Source organism: Vanellus vanellus, assembly GCF_965231255.1.
Source record: "Vanellus vanellus genome assembly, chromosome: 22".
In the NCBI taxonomy this organism is placed as follows: Eukaryota; Metazoa; Chordata; class Aves; order Charadriiformes; family Charadriidae; genus Vanellus; species Vanellus vanellus.
In genome coordinates this window covers 202,304-226,315 of record NC_138927.1, presented here as the reverse complement: position 1 = coordinate 226,315, position 24,012 = coordinate 202,304, and the positions used below count along the sequence as shown (strand labels likewise).

The 24,012-nt window shown below is 39.8% G+C and overlaps 1 protein-coding gene across 1 annotated transcript in view; it reads right to left on the bottom strand.

Annotated features, from left to right (window-relative positions):
• LOC309680530 (zinc finger protein Rlf-like) overlaps window positions 1-24,012 on the bottom strand; it is a 47,282-nt gene continuing 23,270 nt past the window's right edge. Inside the window, exons 4-7 of the mRNA XM_082494172.1 lie at window positions 18,545-18,677; window positions 10,613-10,815; window positions 4,548-4,684; window positions 1-30 (exon numbers count right to left, since the gene is read on the bottom strand). Coding sequence (XP_082350298.1) covers window position 30; window positions 4,548-4,684; window positions 10,613-10,815; window positions 18,545-18,677 — 474 coding nt within the window. The 3' untranslated portion in view covers window positions 1-29. The remainder of the gene's footprint in view (window positions 31-4,547; window positions 4,685-10,612; window positions 10,816-18,544; window positions 18,678-24,012) is intronic.

Below are 24,012 nucleotides of genomic sequence, written 5' to 3'. Positions count from 1 at the left end.
GGTTTCTAGATGCAAGGTCAGTCACAGCCTCTAGAACCAAAAAAAAAAAAAAAAAAAAAAAAAAAAAATCAAGAAAACACACCTAGGCAAACTAGACACAGCTCAGAAGCTAGATAGGCCTACAAGAAACTAATATACAAGCAGTATAATTCAAAGTGTTTTAATTTTAAATCCTAAAACAGAACTAGAGATGAACATCAGGATGACTAACATTAAGAATTGTATGAAGGGAAGCTTACACAAGGAAGGCACAATATATTTATATATAAAAACAAGTATTAGAAGAAAAATGAACTCAGCATCATCACAACAGAAATAAAACCAACTTGAAAAATAGTTTATCAATACATCAGTCATTTTGTATATCTATTCAGTATATTTACATAGCTGGCAGTTGTAATAATAGTGAGAGCAGGGCTTCACTCTGGATAGTCCCTTATTCCTAAAAGGTTTTGGCAGAGTAAAAAAGTTTCCAGTGTTTGCCCTGTTCTCTTTCTCATCCTGCCCCTTCTGCCTGCAAAGCTAAAGTATGTTGTTGGAAGGGGTCCTCAAGGATGGTGATGTAAAAGTGTTCCTCAGATAATCTTCACACATATGGAAAGGCAAGAAAGGAAAACTCTCAGTAATTGGGGCATTTTCCATTTCAAAATGGACGTGAGGCAGTGCAGAGAACAGAACTCCAGACAGAGAGATATCAGGTAATAACTAGAAGTAAAAGAAATATTACTAGCATATCAGACCACAGAGAAGTTTTTAGAAATTGTGCTTAGCATACTTAATGCTGCTTGTGTTAATGCTGAAGATTAGATTGCCTGACTCTTTGGAGACTAAGGCAATCGGCTAGCTCAGAACTACTGCCCACTGCAGCACTACTTCTTAGATACCAAGTTCCAAACACAGCAGATACCTCCAGTCTTAAAAGTAGCATTACACATTATTTTATGATTACCAGCAATAATCATGGCAAAGTATTCCAATTTTGGTGAGGAATAACATATACAAACCTAAGTTTGCTTTCATCTTCAGCTGTGAAATGAAGCTTGACACCAACAGCACTAATTCACATACCACATATATGGTTTACTAATCTCGTGGACATACACACTTGATGCTACAGGATGAGCTACATGAAGCTAATGAAATAGCTTAACCTCTCCAAATATGCAATAATAATAATAGGAGGTTTGTGCTGGGTTGGAAAGTTAGCACTGTGCCATCAGGCAGATGCTAGAGCAGTGAGGATGGGGGGGAAAGGGAGTCAGATTTTTCCCCAGAGTGATATTACTGCTGAACAGATTTAACAGCTTACAACTTCCAGCAGCACCAGTGTTGCACTCCTTCGCTGGTACTTGTCTGACCACATGGTAAACTAATCAAGCATTCATCTGTAGAAAGCTGTACACAGTTAAGGCTGGGTTAGATGAATGTGCTCACTACAGCTCAGATGGGCCCAGAGCCAGAACAACAGACAAGGCAGACTTGGGCAGCTAGCACCATGATATGGCAAGAATTCATCTTCTGGTTTTTTGGCAGCAGCAAATTGTTAGGACTGGCTCAAGTATTATTATGGCTCCATCTTCACTCACTATGCAAGACACTCATCCACACAAACAGAGTCTCAAAAGCATCAGCACTTTCACCTGCCATTCAGAGCTGTCAACAGGTCTTTTCTTTTGTCTAAACGAGAATACTTTCAATCTGGACCACTTATGCTGGTTCACTCTGACACTGCATAAAGCAAGACATGGAGTAGAATAATGGGAATTATGGGTGGCTGGCAGCAAGCAGGACTGCACTGGACAACACTGCTTGCTTACAGTATCTGTTAAAGGCCAGCCAGGGGCTAGCAGAAAATGTTTCATCAATGTACTGCTACTCTAAAAATCAAGGATGCGATCCAGAAAATTCTGCAGGAAACCATTTTATTTAAGGATCCTACAGATGAGTGGGACATTTCCAAATACATATGCTAGGGCTTGTCTGTTGAACCAAATCCTTAACAGCACAAAGAGAAGCTGACCTGCAAACAACACTATACCAGAGGGTTTCTGCTCTTCTTACTCCCTGCTCTCCTCTCAAAGATTTTTAGTCAATGTTTTATTCACCACTCAGTTCTGATCTATCAAACATAATGCACCAGAAGTACACTATGAAAACTGATTAAAGCTGAAATAATTTATTGACTTGAAACACCATTATTCAGGCTTACGATTAAACACACACAACAAAAAGTTACATTTTATTCTAAACAATCAAAATCCAAAAGGTGTTAATGACATCGCTAGGAACATTGTAAGTAGAGTCCAAATCATCAGTAGATCAAGCATCACAGAGCAAAATAACCTTTCAAATACAATCTGGTCTTTTTGAACAATACAGGACTTCCTCTGAAGTAAATTAAGCAATTGTTGCCCCTTAAAACCAGCAGCTGGTCACAGAAAGCAGTATGTCTCAGTTTATGTATTCAATTTAATGAAGTATTTTAAGTGTATATTTATGTCGTACTTAAGCCTATATAATGGCTAGTAAGCAACCTCTAGCACGTCATTCTTCCACATTAGTTTCAGCTGTGGGATTAGGCTAAATATGCATATTGTAGTGAGTCCATCTTAACATTTCCTGTCCTTCCAGACGTCTCTGAGGCTCTGACATTTGTCACACTTTTGATTGAGCTCAATTTACTAATGCAGAGAAAGAAAGATCACCTTCTCTCTTTTCCAGGGTACTGATTCAAAAGAGCAGAGGCCTCCTCATTTTTGTGAGCCATAATATCCACTACATCTGTAATGAGTAATCTCATGCTTTATCAGTAAAGCTGGCTGATCTCACAAAAGAAATCCTCCAAATCAGAAGTTTATTATATGTAGGAACATACTTGTACTGCCAGACTGTGCTAACATTTGTATCTTCAAGCCTTCACTGTTTGTCACCTAGGCTAGCCAATTTTAAAGCTGATGTGGAAATACCTACTCAGGTTACAGCTGCACCATGTTTTGTGTAAATTTAGGCTTAAGCAGGCCCCATTACGGGTCAGACTGTCATGGAGATGAGAAATGTACAGCTTTAATTGATCTCTCTGGACTTGTTAGTCAGGTTAGACACAGTTACAGGAACTGCAAGTTTTATTCAAATTCTAACTAGTTTCAGTTCAGACATTGTACTGCAAGCAAAAAAAACTACCCACAGTTGTTGCCACAAGAGAGCTGTAACAATAAATGCTACATCACGGAACTCTGTTCTCAAGTCCCAATAGTTTAAAAGTCTCAGCTACATGTGAAGTCCAACTCTTCACCTGCACCCTAGGAATACAGCTTTTAGATAGAGCTGGCTTAACAGCAAATCATTTAGTCCACCTCGAAAGAATGTTAATTGTTGTTGGGGGTTTTTTTGTTGTTGTTTGGTTCTGCACCCCCCACCCCCTTAAAAAGAGATCATGGAATGGACTTCAGCCTCCTATCTCTTCGGACACGGCTCTAATATTAACTCTTCTGACACATTTCAGTAGCTAAAAACAGGCAGCTTCTAGAACTTCCAGCTGTGGTGCACTCTACCCTCTTGAGTCTTCCCCAAGTTCATTTCTCTCTACAAAGCATGCTTTTGCTCAAAAAGATATTTCTGACCTAAAACAGAAGCAATATGTAAATACTTCTGGCCTTTTTGTACAGATAATTGGACCAGGCTAAACTATCAATCATCCTGCTGACGCTTAAGTGCTATGAAAACTTTTCTTAATGGCTTTACAACGTGGAGTGAGTAAATCAACAACGCCGCAGTTGATTAAATCCAAATTCTCAAGATATACTCAGATGTCTGGTAATGTAAAGCCTTATCCAGATCTGCATTTAAACAGAAACGTTTAGCCATTCCTCAAAAGTAATTTTGTAAGGGGCAGAAAACAGCTTCCCTGCTTTGGCACTACCAGTTTGAAATAAGAGGTGCAAAAAGTTTTGTATGTCCAGTCAGTTAAGAAGGCAGAGAAGTTTTATAGTCACAATTTGGCCAAGATCTAGTACTACAATTCTCAGAGTTACAGAAATTACAAAAATATATAAAGGCTCTCTGGGGGTTGGGGTGGGTCGGGAAGGTTAAAGGGTGCTGCCTCTGCACATTTCTACTGCTTACATCTTTGTGAAAAAAGGCATCAAACTCTCACGGGTCTGAGTATTCAAGAGGGAAGAACCGAATCACAGTCAACTTTGTGGAAGCAGAAAGCTTAGGGGTTTAGTATCAACCCAGACAGCACTGATCCAGCATTACTTCCAGAGCTACTATATTGTTGGAAGCATTACTGTTAATGCTAACAATAAGTGCTGTTTCATTTTTACATTATTTAAAAATTGCTTTTGTCTAACTGCTCTATTACTGTAGCAAGATGAATCCTTATTTATTTTTTCCCAAGTTATCTAGACAGTACTTCAGCCTGATGTACTTCTCAAGTTAAAGATATAGCCACTTTTTCTGCATATTTTTGTACTATATTACCTCGATTCTCTTGCCTTGAAACCAGTGCAGAACAGTTAGGAGATGCAGTCATACTTATTACTTACCAAGAGCAATACACATTTGCTGTTTGAAGCTGATGAGTAAGGTATGTTGTACAAAGAATAAATGCTGTGTTTTCTTGTCCCTCAGATTCCAGATTACATATGATGTCCAGTACTTCTTTGCAATCCACCTTTGCAATCTTAAAGAAGAAAATTAAAAGAAAAGGCACTTTATTCTCAGCATGTTTACAAAAGAAACGCATGTTTACTGTATCAAAGGAAATGGTCTCACAAACACATGAACAAAACACTAAGTCTCCTTTTAATACCAAGAGACCATACCACACCTTTCAGCTCCAGAACAGCACGAGAAGTTCATGTATGTTAGTTCTGATCCCTTCTCAGTATTAGTTTTCTTTGGGACCATCTTCCATTTTGGGCAGCTTAGCAAGATACTTAGATACAGGCAACAGTCTGTCTAAAACTTCCCATTCCTTCTCTGCACTTGCAGGCATCCTTGTTTAAAATTAAAAATTAAAACCCAGGTCCAAAAAGGTCACGGGATGTGAAAAAGCCAGTCTCGTGTCCTCTTTGTCTGTAAGTGCTGATTCTGAACAATCACACTACAAAGCATGATGTTAAAACCAGAATTCTTTAGAGGAGAAACAAATCCCATGGAAGTTCTGGAAAGCCTACTTAAAGGTACACTTAAACCTATCCGTATATCAAAACAGAGCAGTACCTTGGTTATAAGCCAAGCATTTTAGATCACCAACAGTAATTATAAAGTGCTTTTACTATTAAGACAACACTACTTTTAATACATTTTTTCCACCTGATCTATTCCACTTCACAGAACAGGCTGTACTCAAGCAACATCTACTTTAATCAGCTGTTGCTACTACAAACAAATCAAAACTCTTGCTAATCATGAAAAATAATGATACAAAAAGAACAAAGTGAAGATAAAATATATCAAACTAATTTTCATAGACATCTCATTCAGCAGGAAGAGCAGAAGCAGGTGTATTACCCCAGTTTTTCATACGGGCTTTGACACCGGAGTTCACTGAGCAATAACAACATTTTCTATGGTCATCGACTTTGAGTGTTCAACTCGAGACCCATGACTGACCTTTTGCAGCAGACATTTTTAGAGCAATTCACAAGCTGCAAGTGCTTGTAGATGTGTCAGTTTTCCATTTTAAAAAGAATAAAACGTAGCAAGTTATTTTGTCACTGACTCACCTCTGGCAAGAGCAACCTCAAGAACTGATTTAAATGACAATGCTTTGCTAACTAAGGGGACAGACATCATTGCTCCTTGAATGTCAGACATAACAAGCAATAATATCTGCAAATCAAGTGCCACCTCCATCAGGTGGGGGAAGATGGAAAAGCAAGCCCATACCAATGGCTACATGAAAGAATTGTGAAGGTATTTATAGCTGCATAAGAGAGAACATGGCTGTTCTAGCTTACAGATAACAAAACAAAACAAAAAAAAGATACTGGTGCATACCATCTCCCTCCAACATCCTTTGCTAACAGTACCTTGTGTTCTCATCTACCTTCGGTACTTACAGGCACACAGGCTTTCAGTTTTTCCTATTCTTTGTAGATTACCATTTCTTTCAGCACATTTTATAAAGCAAATTAGGAAAACAAAGCTAAGAGACCCAAACTTTTGTCTTTGATAATTTCCACAATTATACAGTGCTATCTCCTCAATACTGCAGCGAACGTTCTTAAGTAAGACACTACCTGCAGTGGTTCAATACAAGCCTGCTCTTCCAGGTCTTTGTTTTTAAAAATACCCCAAAATCATCAGTTCATGTAAATATGGGATATGTTTCCACCACAAATCTGAGGATGATGTGGTTGCCTGTGATCTACTTGGCCAGGTTTCCCAGTTCCATTAAAGGAACAATCACTAAACAACACTACCACCGTTTTAAAAAACACAAATTTAAAACCTACTTACTAGGGTTTTCCTAGTTTACAGAATCAAGACCCCCATATTTTTAATAGCCATCAATTACTCCTCCCTCAGACTCACACTGTAATAAGACCTGGAACTTCTGCTGTGTGCTGGACCAGCACAAACATCAGCTCCAGCACCAGGCACGTCTGTGGTGCATGGAGCAGCCTGCAGTCACACAGCACTTTGGATTTGCTCTCCTTCTCACAAAAATTCTTTTGGGCGAAATTCACTCATATTCAGGACAAGCAACAAGGCAGTTTGTTTTCAAGTCCTGTTTATTTCAGACTTTGTCAATAATCCATCTCTTTTCAGATCTTGTTTTTTTTTTTTTTTTTTTTTTCATTTGTTTGATTTAAATATTATTTAAAACAACAAGCCCAAATGCACAGCTTTAAATTATCCAGCAATATCCAGTTAGTGAGTTAAGTGACAAACCAGACGCCTGCTAAATGGAAGTGTCTTTACTAAGCCTGGAACGCTGACCAGTGCTTCTCTTATTCTGTTAGAAATCCAACAAGAACAACAGCTGAATGGAAGTTCAGAGACTACAAAATGAACATTACTAAGATATTTTAAATTAGAATTGTTGAAAAATGTTGTCATCCTCCCCATGTTCTGTTAGCAAGAAAGATGCCAGTTTACTCCTCAAAGTTATTCCATAGAACATACAACCATGTAAGATTTATCTAGTCTTTGTTTTCCATGTTGATTTAGTTTGAAGAAAACATTTTAACATTACAAAGATATTTCATTTCTTATGTCATCATAAAAATTTCCTACCACTAACCAAAGCCTTCTACCATTGTTTTAGTAGGACATCATGTTAATACTCCTTAAAAAAATGGGCACACAACTTGCTTATCTAAGTAGACTTACTCTCCTTTCAGGAGCTAGAGATGTACCATGAACTGGCCAAAAAGGAATTAGTTTCAGCTCAGCTGAGTTGGGACAACATACTCTTGAGTCTGTAAATGCAGGCTACTCTTTTGCAGCATATTACTTTATTTACATTAAATAACGCTGCTACAGCTGCAAGAATTTGGAAGCTGCTGCCTCAAAATTTAATAAAAGAACATGTTTTATATTAGAAGTATTTCATTAAGCACAGACAGTTTGCAGGGCATGGAAGACTTAGGTCAAGCTCTTGTAATTTTCCAGTAAAATTGGAAATTATGGAGGGAAGAGAACACTTGGTTTAACTTGACAATGGAAACAACACAGTAACTAAGAATATTTTTGCAAGCAAAGTTATGATAAGCAACTATCCTTCCCCAGTGTTTTAATAAGTTTCACTGTCTTTCCCTTTTGCTGTTTTAAGCATACAATCAAGAACAATTCCTTATTCTGTAGGCAGTGTCAGGAGAGGGCCTCCAATTAAGCTTCCCAGCTGAATTTTTTATTAATGGGATAACGGGCTTAAATTCAGACTTCCTCAAGTGCTTTACTCTCAGATTTTTGAATGGTCTTTCCCAAAGAAAGTCCAGGCTAAGAAAACCTCTACTTTGGTGATAAGAGATGGCAGGTGGAGCTCAAATGCAACCTAGCAAACAATTACACTGACATTCTGCAGAGTTGACCAGTTATGATTAAAACAATCAATCTGGCTTTAATTTTAACTGTTATTTCATTTGAAAATGCTGTTTTATTGCTACTTATGGCTGGCACTTCCCTTGCAGACAAAGCCATCTTATTACGGAACATTTGGGGTTTCATGCTTTTTGCAATAGTAAAGGAGTTTTAATAGGTTGAATAAAATTGACAAATTCAAGCCAAACATTGGAATTGGTAAGCCAGACAGCAATTCTTAGTTCTGTTACTTTCTACATTTCTCAGAGTAGCATGAGATTCTTGTGAACAAATAATTACATAGTCATATTATTTATTACATGTGTGCCTTAGGATCAATTCAAGGTACCAGAAGGTGCCAGAAATGCAAGGGACAACTTCAGATATAGTATATATACTCACAGAGTTATAACAATATATACATATATAAACACATACATATACCTATCACAGAATGGTTTAGGTTGGAAGGGACCTTAAAGACCATCCAGTTCCAACCCCTCTGCCCTGGGTAGGGACACCTCCTACCAGCCCAGGTTGCTCCAAGCCCCGTCCAACCTGGCCTTGAACACCTCCAGGGATGAGACAGCCACAGCTTCTCTGGGCAACCTGGGCGGCTCACCACTCTCACAGTAACAAATTTCTTCCTATTATCTCATCTAAATCTCCCCTCTTTCAATTTGAAGCCATTAGCCCTCATCCTACCCCTACATGCCCTTGTAAAAAGCCCCCTCCAGCTTTCTTGTAGGCCTCCTTCAGATACCGGAAGGCCACTATTAAGGTGTCCCTGGAGCCTTCTCTTCTCCAGACTGAAGTTTTTGAGTATGACCATCCAGCCAGTTCCTTATCTACTGAGTGGTCCATCCATCAAATCTTTGTCTCTCCAATTTAGAGACCAGAGTGTTGTGCAGGACAGTGTCAAACACTTTTAATAAGTCCAGGTAGATGACGTCTGTTGCTCTCCCCTTATCCACCAATGCTATAAGCCCGTCATAGAAGGTCACCAAATTTGTCAGGCATGACTTGCCCTTGGTGAAGCCATGTCAGCTGTCACCAATCGCCTCCTTATTTTCCAGGTGCCTTAGCAGAGTTTCCAGGAGGATCTGCTCCATGGTCTTGCTGGGCACAGAGGTGAGACTGACTGGTCTGTAGTTCCCCTGGTTTTCTTTCCCCCCCCTTTTTGAAAATGGGGGTTATATTTCCCCTTCTTTAGTCAGTGGGAACTTCACTAGACTGCCATGACTTTTCAAATATAAAGGAAAGTTCCCTCAGGACCTGCGGATGGATTTCATCAAGTCCCATGGACTTGTGCATCTTCAGGTTCCTTAGATGGTCTCAAACCTGATCTTCACCTACAGTGGTCAGGTCTTCATTCTCACAGTCCTTGCCTTTGCCTTCTGCAACTCAGGTGGTGTGGTTAGAGCCTTTGCTGGTGAAGACTGATGCAAACAAGTCATTGAGTACCTCATCCTTCCCATATCCTGGGTCTCCTGTTTCCTTCTGGAGAGGGCCCACATCTTCCCTAGCCTTCCCTTTATCACTGACAAGTTTTTCTTGTTGCCCTTGATGTCCCTGGCCAGATTTAATTCTATCCGTGCGTTAGCTTGCCTAACCCGGTCCCTGGCTGCTCAGACAGTTTCTCTGTATTGCTCCCAGGCTACCTGTCCATGCTTCCACCCTCTGTATATGTATAGGTATGTACATATACACACACACACGTATGTATGTAATGTTATTGCCTATAGACAGAAGTATTTCACCAGCCTTAACTTTTAGGAGCTCAGCAATTTAACTTCCAAGCCTGTCCCAGCCATTCCAATCACTTCCAGTTCCTTTAAACAGTTTACACGTGTAACACTCCAAACAAGTCTGCCAGTCACTCAGGAAGTGCAGACGTAAGAGTTGCATTTTTTTTTTTTTCCAAATACGTGAAGCTTGCCTTGGTTTCACAGAGGCTTACTCAAAATGTTCAGGTCCCACATTTAAAACTACACCAAACCCCTGAAAATCTAACAAGAACTGTGAGACTGATAAAGTAAAAGATGTGTGAGACCAAGAGGCAACAGAAGCAAGAGTTGTATGACCGCTGTTAAGACTGCAACACGTTAACAGAAATCATTACTATGACTGTTACTGTAAGAGGAAGACTAACTACCAGAAATAGGTCTAGGGTTCTGGAGTAACAACTCTAAAGGGGTTTCTGTTTGTTTTGTGGTTGGTGTCTTTTTTTTTTTTAAACCCTTTCATAGGTCAGAATGACTCAAAGAGAAGTAACTGCTCTAGTACTAGTATTCGAGTCAGAAAAGACAGCTTTCCAATTATATTTTGCTTACAAGGGAAACTAAAGTTACAAGCTTTATTTTAACCTTTGAAACACATCTAACCTCAAATGCAAGCATATAATATATACTTATCTACACCAGCAGTTAATACAAATATTATTTCCTACTGCAGATCATTTATCTTTTGGAACTCTGCTGCAACAGTTTCAACCTTCAGCTTCAGTTCTCAGTATTGCAGAAATAAATTCTAAAATGCTTGACAAATATACATTAAAAAGGGACTATGGATTACTAACCTCCTTAATGGAGTCTTCATTAGGCAGCATAGAACACACACACGTGATGTAGGCTTGGCGAAAAGATGAAACATTTGCAATTTCTGGAGAATCTGCACACAATTTTGACAAGAAAGTAGCTTGTGGGATGCAGTTTGACTTCATCAAATGTTTTATTCGCATCTGCAGAAAGGAAGGCCCTTCTCGCGTAATCAATTTATTAGCTAGGAAAAGAAAAAAGCCTTTGAGAATACACCAATTTACAGCTGACACTTAACTGTAATTGTCTCACTGCATTCACACTTTATTTTATTACAAACTTGTATAACTAAGGTCAGCTTTCTTATGAAACTCTAGGTATGATAAAAAACGACAGCAATAAATGGAGTATTTTCTCTCAAATTCAGATCAACTGTATAAGAAGAAAATATTGGGCTATAGAAAACAGACACACACCCCCCCAACCAAAAAATAGCATCCATTAAGGCAATGAGTATGCCACAGCAATGGCTAAAGAACACTTATCAGACCATATAGTATTTTGAACAAGATACAAGTAGCTTAGCTGAGATGCAAAATCTTCTACTTTTAATTATATCTTCGTATTCCAAAGAACCAAAAATATTTCAGAGTATTACGCACCTTTCAACTGGAGATTTTTCCACCCAAGTTGTTAAAACCCCACATAATGCCAAAACACACAAAATGAAGTTGAGGGTAAAAACCTTATCTTTGTGGTACTTTAGAAGGATTGTGTTTAATTATGCTCCAGATCAACCAAATACAATTAACAAGGCTTGATGAACTAATTCAATAGTAAAAATGTAACTGCAGTTACAAAACCCAGTATCTTGTAAATACTTATAAAAATGTATTTTTGTAAGTAGCAAAATAGACTTAATTCAATTAAAAACCTCACAGATTTAGTTTGGTTCTCTCCCCAGCTATTTATCACAGAATCACAAACTATCTCAAGTTGGAAGGGACCCTTAGGGATCATTGAATCCAACTCCCTGCTCCTCGCAGGACTACGTAGCACTAAACCGTATGGCTAAGAATTGTCTAGATGCTCCTTGAACTCTGACAGGCTTGGTGCCCTGATAACTTCCCTGGGGAGCCTGTTCCAGGGACCAACCACCCTCTCAGCAAAGAAGGAGATCAGTATGTCCCCGCTGCTCCCCTTGAGGAAGGTGCAGACTGCGATGGGGGCAGTCCCTCAGCCTTCTCCAAGCTGAACAAACCAAGCAACCTCAGGCGATCTTTGTAAGCCTTGCCCTTAAGGCCTTTCACCATCTTGGTCACGCTTCTCTGGAAATACCCTAATAGTTTGAAGTCCTTCTTCTATTGGGCTGCCCAAAACTGCACAGAGGACTCGAGGTGAGGCCTCCCAATCTCCTCCCACAACCAGCTCATGATGCTGTGCTTGATGCACCCCAGGACATGGTTGGTCCTTTGGGCTGCCAGGGCACACTGTTGACTCATATTCAACTTGCCATCAACTCAAAACCCCAGAGCTCTTTCCATGAGGCTGCTCTTCAGCCTCTGCCCCCCTAATGTGTACATATAACCAGGATTACACCATCCCAGGTGCAGAATCTAGCACTTGCTCATGTTAAATTTCATACATTTGGTGATTGCCCAGCTCTCTAGCATATCCAGGTGTCTCTGTAAGGCCTCTCCATGCTCGAGGTAGTCCACAGCTCCTCCTAACGTAGTATCATCAGCAAACTTACTTAATGTACATTTGACTCCTGCACCCAGATAATTTGTAAAAACATTAAACAGCACTGGTCCTGAAATTGAGTCCTGGGGAACCCCACTGGTGACTGGCCACCAGGCTGATGTAACCCTATTTACTATAACCCTTTGACCCTGACCCATCAGCTAATTGCTTACCCAACGCATTATGGACTTGTCTAGCTATACACTGGACATTTTATCCAGAGGTATACTGTGAGAGACAGCATCAAAAGCTTTGCTATAGTAGATGTACTTTGTCTTAGCTGACAAAATAGTGTGCTTCAAGACAGCTATGTTGCTATTTCCAGCTTAACATAAACATCTACAGAAAGGCTTGATACTAGTCTCTGCATTTGTACGTATTTCAAAAGACCCTTGAAAATTAAAAAAGAGTCAATACATCTTTATACTGCATGCAATAATACATATCAACTAAGGAACAAACTGTCTAATGATCTGTAGAAGAAATTACGGAAGTGCCTGAGACGTTCTGATGAAACACATTAGAACTGGTACTCTACCTGTAAAACCTGCAAGAGACTCTATTAGTAGAAAAAGAAAGCTTGCTTTAGAATAACAACTTATTGGAAGAGCCATTGCATAAAAATATTTTCACTACGTTAGTATCTTATACTATGTGAGATGGGTAGCTGAGAAACCAACAGTATATAAATTTAAGGGGATTGTATGAAATACAAAACAAGAAAATTCTCATGCTTTCTGCACTTACTGTCCAAACAGAAGAACATGTTCAAACAGACAGTACACTAGTTCGGAGAAGGCTTACAATGCGCACCCGAACAGAAGACTCCAAGTACATACTACATGCTTGTAATGAGACTTACTAGTATTCAGCAGAAGTTTGCTTAGTGGCCCATTAGAGACTGTTTTAAGATTCAAGTCTATGGTACTGGTTTCCATCTTTCACAGGAAAAACCTCTGAGCAGTAAACTCTTGACATAGCTGACACTGACACCTCACATTACAATGAAGAAGATAAAAAAAGCTGGCTGACCAAGACAGTCTGCAGTAAGATCTCCAGTTGCTAGGAAACAAGCTTCCTCTCTTTCTTAAAAATTACATCTGTATATGACACTGTGCTTGAAAATTTATCAAGGAAAAACAACAGTGCTGCAATATCCATCCTATGGGATGTAAGAGACTGCTACCACAACAAGGCGGCTGAGAGATCACTGTTAAGGAAGAACTCTAAGAAGGCTTGCTTACTCAACGTCAGAACAAAGTAATCTATCCAGGTGAATCATACTATTCATGGACATGTCAGTAATAGAGTTTAGTGCCCACAAGCATTCAAAGCAGTTCTGTAGTCCCTGTTTCTACAGCTCTTGGTTCAAAGAACAATTAATTATTTTTTTTCAGGTCCATGAGAAGAATAAAAGAAATACTAGGCAAAAATAAGATATTCTATTTACCTGATCGAAGAATTATTTAAATTCCTCGTTTCCTACTACACAGCTAGACACACGCTTGGCAATTGCTCAAATGAAGTTTTTACTGACATGTCAGAGCCAGCTAGTCAAGACATGGGAAGTGCTTTAAGAGTACCTGCAGTCAGCCAGACAAATTATATGTTTTCAGCTTAACAGTCACATTTCTATCTTTAAGCACAGATGAGAGAAACTTGCTAATGAAATACAGAAGGTGGACTCACTGCTGGTATGGACAAGAGGGTGTCGACTTGCTGCAATCTTTGGGAGTAGCCACTAAGACTGTATACCTCCTCCTGCCCCAAGGAGAGAAGGTCTGTGCCTGGGACCCACACCTAGGTGAGGGTGTATTGAACCCCACAAAGCAGGCAAATGACAAACTAAGCTCCTCGGTCATGCAGATGTAAGTGATAAAGGGAGGAGCAAAAGTCAGATACCTGACTAGCGATTTATTTCCGTCTTAGCACTTTGTTTTCCTCTGAAGTGTCTATTCTTTTCCAACAGCCTGCTTGTGACAACCTCCCTTCCCCTGAAGAGGGAACAAAACCTCATTCTGCTGCCTATTCCTTAGAACAATTGTTTTCCCCTTAGAGAACCTAATTTTGTACTCAATCCTGCATCTGTTGTGTTTCCAAACGTGTCCAACATGTCCACAAACAGATTTTCTTGTTCTTTCTCTCCTAGACCTCCTGCTGCTCTCTGTTCTGTCCCAGTATTCTACTAAGCATCTCAGGACTAAACAACTTGCTATAAAAATCAATGCAAAGACACCTTGTAACCCTTCCCTCCTCCAAACCCTTTACAGTAGTAAAGGGTCAGTGCAGTTTCAAATTCTATACATATCTAGATGGCTCTCTTATCCCAGGACCAAAAGGTAAGGATAACATATTCCCCTCTCACCCAAACCACTTGCAATATAAGATGAATTTCAGTTATACCACAATATTGCAAATACAGCCTTTATAAAGCATGAACGTCACTAAGGCGTGAAAAGACTGTGGTCACTATGAGAAATGTTCAAGAGAAACAGCATATTGGGTGAGCATTTCCACTGAAAGTACCTCTGGAACAGGACAACAATGTGCTGAAATGCAGTAAAGTATATTAAGTATGCACAAACGACATTGAGATCTGTATATTTTCCAATAGCAGTGTGGGGGAGAGTTCTTCCAGCTTTCCTACAAATCAACTCATGTCAATGCAGACATACCAAGATGTTGGTAATCATCTGCTGCACACAGCAACAAGCTCACCCTAACACTTTTGTTCTTCCTGAATGATGGTATTTGTTAAGGAAAAAAAGAAAAAAAATCAATATATTGAAATAAGAGTATTAAAGCTAGCTTTCGTAGGCATAAAAGAACGTCAGAGGTCAAGACTGCTGAACAGCATCTATTATGTTCACTTTGGGACACTCATATCATCTAGTCATCTAGAAGGCTTAAGCAGCAATGATGTTTTTGTGGCCCTTTCCTCAAGCAAATATTCACACCCAAAACAACCATCTTGAGCCAGCTGACAGTACGAAACAGCAACAACCACCCTAGACACATGTCAGTTTAATTTATTAACAGCCATAGAAGCTGCAGACAGAACTTAATCTGCTATGAAACTCTTGCTGGAACATATCTGATAAGCCATATTTACAATTGATGTCAGTTCCTTTCCAGGGCTAGTGCATTAAAAAGAAAAAAAATAAATATTAGTAACTCTAATAGAGACAAGAATACGTCGCATTTTCAGGATCTTCAATTCAAGTAATGATCTGATGATCATTAACATGAACGACCACTTCACAAAACAAAGCTCCAGCTGAGCACATTGAGCTTCTCTCACATCTGACTTAACAGTGGCCCACAACAGCAAAAACTAGGAATGCCTTTCAGACGCACCCCAAAGAGCATGAAATACAAGCTATTCAAAGAAATTAAGTTTTAGGTGACTGAAATAGCATTGATTTATGACAATACTTCAGAAGACACTGTGAAACTGTTGTTGTACCGAAGGATAAAACAGCAGTTTGACTAAAATAACTGAAAAATCATTATTCTCAAGCTTTCTGCAGCCGTGTTATGGTTTGAGAGACCTGTAACAATTTGTTGTCATTTAGACAATCATTCTGTCACCCGATGACCCCTCCCCACCTGGGAAAGGGAAATTGGGAAAAACAAGGAAACCCGGGAGCTAAAGTATAAACAGATTTAATAGAACAAGATTAGATAATTAACACTAACAGCACTAAAGAACTGATATTGATCCCGACACCAATACAGAATACGCAAAGATTATACTCAGCCCTTTCTATCTGGAGGAAGCTGTGCACCCCCAGCAGGGGACAGCAAGTGTCGGACACTGCGAGCGCTGTGGCTTCAGGAGGAAGGGAAGGGCTCAGGGCTCCGGCACCAGGGCATGAAGTTCCCAGGATCGCAGCCATCAAGGGAGAGAGAGAACTTCCCAGCAAACTTTCTATTTTATAGTGAATGCGACGTTGATGGCATGAAATAATCCTGTTGGCCAGCTTGGGTTAAGTGTCCGGGTCTCGCTCCTCCTCATCCCTGCAGCTGGCAAGCTTGGTAACACTGAGACCTTGAGACACACACACCATAGCTGGCTGTGAAGTAAATACTTTCACAAATTCAGACACTGGAGTCTTCTAAAAGTACAGTTTTCCCAAGTATTAAAAGAGAAATTAGTCCTGTGTCGCTCAAACCAGGACAAGCCCTTACTCAACATGCCCAACAGCAGAACTGTCATCCCTGCTGTGACCTGTAGAAAGTGCATTTTGTTTCCTGTTATTTCTATTACATGGAGCCTGGCAGTCAGAAGAGAATATCACACAGATCAAAGAAGTGACACAAGTAAAAGAAGGAAGTAACCAACCAGTGACTTATGATCTCCTATTACAGCTACAAGCATTTACTTGATATGATTCTGAAAGTAAAAGATAAGTTAACCCCGTAGACATCTAGAGATAGTTGCTTAACCTCAGCCCCAACCATGTCCTACACAACGCGAAAAGAGTAATCCCAGCTACCCTGACAGACTTTCTGCAAGCCAAACAATATTATAGCAGCATCTCACTCCCTGGTGCAGAGAAAAGAAGGGGCTGAACAAAGAAACTGAAGTAAAACACAACCAGTAAGATTTTACTAGTCATAACACGTAGTAATGACACAGCCTCATGGATCATTTGGTATTTCAGCAATAACTTCCATAGTCATTGAATTACACTTGTCTGATGACATCAAGAAGATGAACCAGTTACATTAGCAGCACAATTTAGGAGTCAGAAGATTTTCCATGCTATAATTTGTTGGGATAGAGAGAAGGATTTCATTTTGCCTTGCACCAGAGCGTAGGGTATATAAATCTGGCACATTCATCTTGCCTTCTGAGAAAAGAGTAAGCTTTACGTAGGCCCTCAATCTACTTCTCTCTCCATCTAACATTTTAGAGTTTTATGACTCACAATATGCATTATTTTGATCTCTTTGAAATGTTATTGAATAGCTGGTAACAGCAGACTGAATCCTATGCCCTACCTTGTCTTTCCCAGCCTTATGTTCTCTCCTGCAATCCCCTGGAAATCTTCAATACCTGGGAGTTTGCAAAGCTAACTAACCGTCAGCCCTCACTAGTATACCACTATCCAAGTAATGGGTTCTTCAATAGCTGAAGGCTTTCAGTAATATGAACCAATTTTGAAATGCAAGTCCTTTTGAGTAGAAATACACTAAGAACAGCAACTGTGCAATTGGATGGCCTAACAATACTATAAATGAAAAACTCCAAGACAGGACGTTAGTATGGAATGCAATTCTTTTCAAGACATGTTGGAGATGGGATTAAGTGCTATTTGGAGTTCAAATGTTTCTGCCACACTACTGAATACCTGAAGTGAAGGCTAGCAAAGACTGCATCCCACCCTTGGCTGCTTTTTTTTTTTTCCCAAATGCTTTCTAGCACAGGGAAGCGACATATCCTCTCAAATAACCTTAATGTGTTTCTCATTTATTAAAAAGTACTAACTTAACACAACTCAAAGAGAGGCTACCCAAAGCCAGAAAGGATTCTGATATGGAAGAAAGCTTGACTTAAAATCCTTTTTTATGGTCCTTTAATTTTTAAGAAAATATTTTCAGCTCTTCTTGCCCTCCGTATTATTTTTAACTTTAGATTACCACTAAGGTAAACTGCAGTCTCATGCGTTAATGGAACAGTTAAAAGGGATACCTGCAAGTACTTAATGGTACCACTAATAGATATGAAAAAAAAATCAGAGAATAAAAGAAGAGAGTTTAAGAGAAGTCATTCAAGTTATATAAAGTGACACTAAAACCTCCTTTTCCTCCCCTCTCAACATTTTCTGCTTCAAGATCTTATGTCCATAGTCTAAACACAATGAGCTTCCCAGCCTAGAGCTTAATTAAAAGAAAACTCCACACTCAGGTTTGCTCCTCAGGGAGCAAAATTTCTGTATTTTTATGATGGAAAAAGTAAATAATTCTGTTGAAAAATGGAGTTTCAAAATATTCAAACTGATGGATAGTATAGCTCAAGCAGAGATTCATTAGCAAGGACACATTATTCATAGTGCCAGCGAGAGTTCCATCATAAGTATTGTTTACTAATATACAAATACTACTACACAACGCAATTTAAAAATACAACTCGGTTCTGACTTCAAATCACTGGATCCCCACCAAAACTTCACCAAGTAATTTTTTTAATAGCAACATACCATCGTTAAAGATCACATGCTTACCTTCCTCGGTTTCTACTGGTTGCTGGGATAGAATTTTAAGAAGAACTGGATTTTTCCATACTCCTTCCCTTGTGATATCCACCAATATTTGGAGGTTGTTATTCCCAAACTCCAGTAAAGCATCATGTGAATCCTAAAAAATAAAAAAAGAAAAGAAGTCATTAAAAGTCTTTGCTAAAAAGTAAACCCACACAATTTTACATTATCTGTCCTAATATTTGACTGTATTCTAATAATTTCAAACCATTCTTTTAACTCATTACTGTTTTGGCATGTTTGCAGTGGGATTTTAACAGTATGTCATTTCACTTCTCTAATCCTACAGCAAACCTTCCCAATTTCTAAGTACCAAAAGTTAACTGAAATGGCTTAACTCAAAAAGCCTGTTCTGCAGTTGTAACTCTTCTGCAATTTTTGATTCTCCGTGTACACGTGTACATACAAATAAAATTACAGAAATTATTGTATAAAACACAAAGGATTACTTTGTATCAAAGCATTTAGTACCATTTAAGAAACTGGAATGAAGATTCAAAATGAGTAACAAAATTACGAGAGTGTAAAATTTTACATTTAGTGTTAACACTACTGAGATGAGCCGGTCAAGTCACTTCTGAGAATTACTATAGCCACCACTCACTAGTTCGAGGAAAGAGAGAGCAGGGGGAAAGCAGGGGGGAAACATCCTTAAGCTACATAAGCAGCAGTGCAATGGGAGACACTCAGAAAGGACTTTCATCTACTAAGAGCGAGGTAAGGGAATTATGAAGATGCAGGTTTCCTGGTGGTTAGAGATGCAAGAAGTTTCAGGGAACTTAAGAAGGAGAAAGCAGAGTACAATATCCAAAGCAGAGACTGCTGTACAACACTCGCAATCCCTACCAAACTGGAACATGAATAATTTCCTTTATTATGATGAAAGCATCCTTCTACTGGATACAGATACACCATTTCCTTAGAAACTAATCCCTGTCAAGCCCATTTACTCTAAGAACCAGGGATTTCCGATCATGACAGTTTTGATGCTGTGAAGGCCGACCCAGAGACCCTGTACACCAAATAGGTCTACAGCTGAAGTTCATTCACTAAACCTGTACACATAGCACAACCCTCAGAGTGATCGAGGCCCTACCACTTTTAATTCTGGAAATCCAAGGAGGGAAGGAAAAAAAAAAAAAAAAAAAAGCTTCTTTTCATGTGTAACATCCCTCGAGTTTAACACAGAAGAAAAAAGCAACTGGAAACAGATTCTAGTGCTTAATGTCCGTAGCAGGAAAACCAATCTAAGTTTACTTGCACTGAAAAATTAAAATATCACCACACAGAATTTCTTCACACTGACAAATTGAAGTCAACTAACTGTAGGCAATTTGTGGCTACATGTTCAGTAAAAATGCTTCTCACATGAGTCACAACACAACTTAAGTTTAAGAATTAGTTTCATATGTGACAACATCCCCTAGTTCTAATGAGCTGTGCTTTAAGTTGACAGTACTTTAGACACTATTATTAACCTCAGGTTTGCTTTCGGTACCTCTGTTGTATCCTCTCTGAATGCCAGAATCAATTCCATGTTCTAAATTATCATGGTTAAAGCTATGACCACTGGCAATACCAGAGTAACCAAAGAAATGTCATGGGCTGTCAAACGACAGCAATAAACTGCATTCCACATTGCAACATACAAGACGTGTTTTTCAAGTTCCTGAGTTACCTTCCACAACCAAGTGAATCTGCTATGAAAATACCCAAGTCTTTCCCATTAATAGTAAAAGGCAATTTGCATTTAATGATTAGATAGATGCCCTTTAACAAATTAGATATTGATGGTTGTCATGGTTTAACCCCAGTCAGCAGCTAGGACCATGCAGCCACTCGCTCCCTGCCCTGGCTGGGATGGAGAAGAGAATCAGAAGAGTAGAAGTGAGAAAACTCATTGGTTGAGATAAAGGCAATTTAATAAGTAAAGTACAAGCCGCACACACAAGCAAAGCAAAACAAAACAAGGAATTCATTCACTGCTTCCCTGCAGGCAGGCATTCAGCCATCTCCAGGAAAGCGGGGCTTCATCATGCATAACGGTGACTTGGGAAGACAAACACCATCACTCCAAACATCCCCCCTTCTTTCTTCCCCAGCTTTATATACTGACCATGACGTCATATGGCATAGAATATTCCTGTAGCAGGACATTCTGCCTAGCATTGTCTTGAACTTTGCCCTAGTTGTAAGAGTTTCCTGGGGGAAAGTTACCAGACATGGGGAGGTCATACAGTCCTTCACACTGAAGGACACTGAGGATTAGCCTGATGCAGCAGCCCCAAAACAAATGTCACAGGGTAGGATGTGAAACCAGATGTTTCCAGGAGGAACAAAGGAATAACGGGAATAAAACAGTGTTTCGCTGAGCAAGACCGTTTGGCTTAGCAACAAATGGATGGCAGTCAATCACTTTATACAATAAAAGCTTAGTCCCATCTTTGACTGAGAGGGATTCTAGTACGTTCCACAGCCATGTTTGGGATTCCTCCCTTGAGTGGGGAGAGCCCTCAAGGTTACCCCCCCAAGGCTAACCAAAAGAGAGCAACCCACAGACATCAACTTGGGTAAGTAACATCAATATCTATAAAAGAATTACTTATCAAGCTAGCTTTGAACTATTGATTTAGAAAATGATAATTGTAATAAATAGCACCTACAGCTTTTATACTGTGTAATAGATGTTCTGAGTAATGTCCTTTAGCCTGAACACACCATTATAAATTAAAATAAAATTTTATTTTGCTTGCTTATATATCTCAGTTTGCCATCCTTAACCGTGCGGTACAATTCCTTTGGTCAGCTGAGGTCAGTTGTCCTGGCTTTGTCTCCTCCCAACTTCTTGCGTGCTCCCATCCTGCTCGCTGGCGGGGCGGTGTGAAGAGCAGAAAAGTCCTTGACTGCTCAGCAACAACCAAAAACATCAGTGTGCTATCAACATCGCTTTCATCCCAAATCCAAAACATAGCATTCTACCAGCTGCTAGTAAGAAAGTTAACTCTATCCCAACTGAAACCAGGACAATGTTCAATATCAGATGACCAAATTCAGACCAACTTTGACATTTCAATGTAACTATCAATTTCCTTTCTAATACTGTAGCAAACTGGACTCCGTAAATCTCTGCACAGGAGAACTTGGATTTAACTCTTGGGCAAAGCATCTACCCACTGCAGAGTGAAGCGTTATTCCCAACAAAAGATTCATGAGGGGAAAATTACATTCTTGCGGTGAAGGTTTCAATTACTTTGGTCCGTAGCTGTCATAAGTGATAGTCTCAGAAGTTGCTTAAAGGACCCCTCTCAAATAATTTAAAAATCATACTATCAGACATATTAGTTAGTAAATCCCAAATTAAAGTGAAGCATACCTAACACAGGGTTCTTTCCTCCTTACTCCCCAATTAGGTGTGTCCGTTTAAAGTATACCATAGCATACTTGTGTACTATATGGAATAAACTCGAGTATTACTTCACAACTGAAGTCTGTGTCCACTGACAAGTTAAATCCATTCATACCCTCAATAGTCTGTCAGTCTCTAGAATATGAAACTAAGCGTATGGGGCTCTTCAAGGAGTCTACGCATCCAGACGACTTTGGGGCATTCTTTCACTAAACTGAGAACACAGGCAAGTTTAGGCGGAAGTCATTCCCAGGAAGTACCAAGTGAAGATTTCAACAATCAAAAGGGGACAACAGAAAGATGCATATACTCCTACAAAGCTCATTATAGAAACCACCTTCCTGCTTGCTCATCTAGCACACAATGAATTGTGAAATTTTAGAGGATGAGCAAAAACACTGGGTGGTGTTCTGCAATGCAGGTGTTAAGTATCAGTGAGAGATCTTGTCACAAGAAGCACAGGGGAAGTCAAGGAAAAGTAACACACATTCTTTAAGTTTCCATATAAGCTGATAACATAGCACAAAATGTATTCCTGATTCCAGAAACTGGAACTGTACTCCACAGCTAAGCTAATCTTCTTCCTACACTAGAATGACATTAAAGTAACATGATGTCCTGACTAACCTTTAAATAAACAGGATTTCCAGCTATAACTAGTCTTTAATGTAATAGGCAAATGGGAATCGAGGAAGGAAGCAAAGCAAGCTGAGTTGTCATTGTTAAAATCCTATCTAACCATTCACCACCTCCAGCTGCTAATCAGACTTCATGTCTCACAAGGTTTGATGCTTGACAGGGACTTGGATCTGGGATATTGCAGAGAAGCTGCCAAGGCTTGTCCTCAGACTATCACCACTTGCTGCTCACACACCTGGACACCAAGCACACTGCACATCCAAAGTAAATACAAGGCTCTGGGGGCCAAGCTGAAGGACACACGCATCCATCTGGTTTTCTGCACTTTGCTGAGGAAAATATAAGACTGAAAGCAAAAGGAAGGACAAGAAAAGTGTGAGACCAGCTCAACAGGACAGGGCATCGAGTAACAGAGGACACTGAAGAAGCTAACATACTCAATAACTTTGCCTCAAGTTTTACTGTGAAGGTCTGTACTCTGGCCTTCCTGGTCCCTATGACTAGTGGCAGAGTTGGGGGTGGGGAAGGGGCATGAAGCAGCACAACAGATAAGACGTTAAGATGTTAAGACCCAGGGGAGGAGACCCCAAGGCAACTACAGGCCAGTCAGCATAACCCATCTCCAGAAAGGCTACAGGGCAAATTCTCCTGGAAACCACATCCTGAAGAACAAAAAATGTGTCTGGGAACAGCCAGGACTTGCCCAGTACAAGTCACACTTTGTCAACCCAACTATCTTTTGTGACAAGGTAATCAGCTACAGATGACATTAGAGTAGTCAGACCTAGCAAGGCTTCTGACAGTCTCCCATAGTATCTTTTAAACCAGATTTTTAAAATATGGGCAAGTGGACAATAATGTAGATAGAAAAATCAGCTCAACTGCCAGGCTTGGAAGGTTTGAGACCAATCGTGCAAGAAACAACTGGCAGCTGTCTCCTAGTAGCATTTCTTGGGGTCAACACTGAGATGATACTTTTAACATCTTTATTAATTGTCTGAATAATGGGACAAAGCATGTCCTCTGCCAGTCCACAGCTCATACAGAACCTGGAGAGCAGCTGGCACTGGAAGGCAGGGCTGCCATTCACAAAGACACTCAACAGGCCACAGAACATCACTGACAGGAACTCACTGAAGTTCAAGACAGGCAAATGCAAAGTGCTGCAGCTGGCACAACCCCAACTATCAGTAGAGGCTGGTGACCAGCTGGCTAGGTTCTAGTTTGGCACAACAGACCTCTGGGGTCTGAAATTTAGGTCTGCAGCGAGCCCTTACTGCAACCAAGGCAAACTATGCTGAACAGTTTCAAACAGAGCATAACTAGGAGGCTGGTGAAGCATTAATTCCCCTCTGTTTGGTATTTTTGAGACTCCACTGGAGTACAA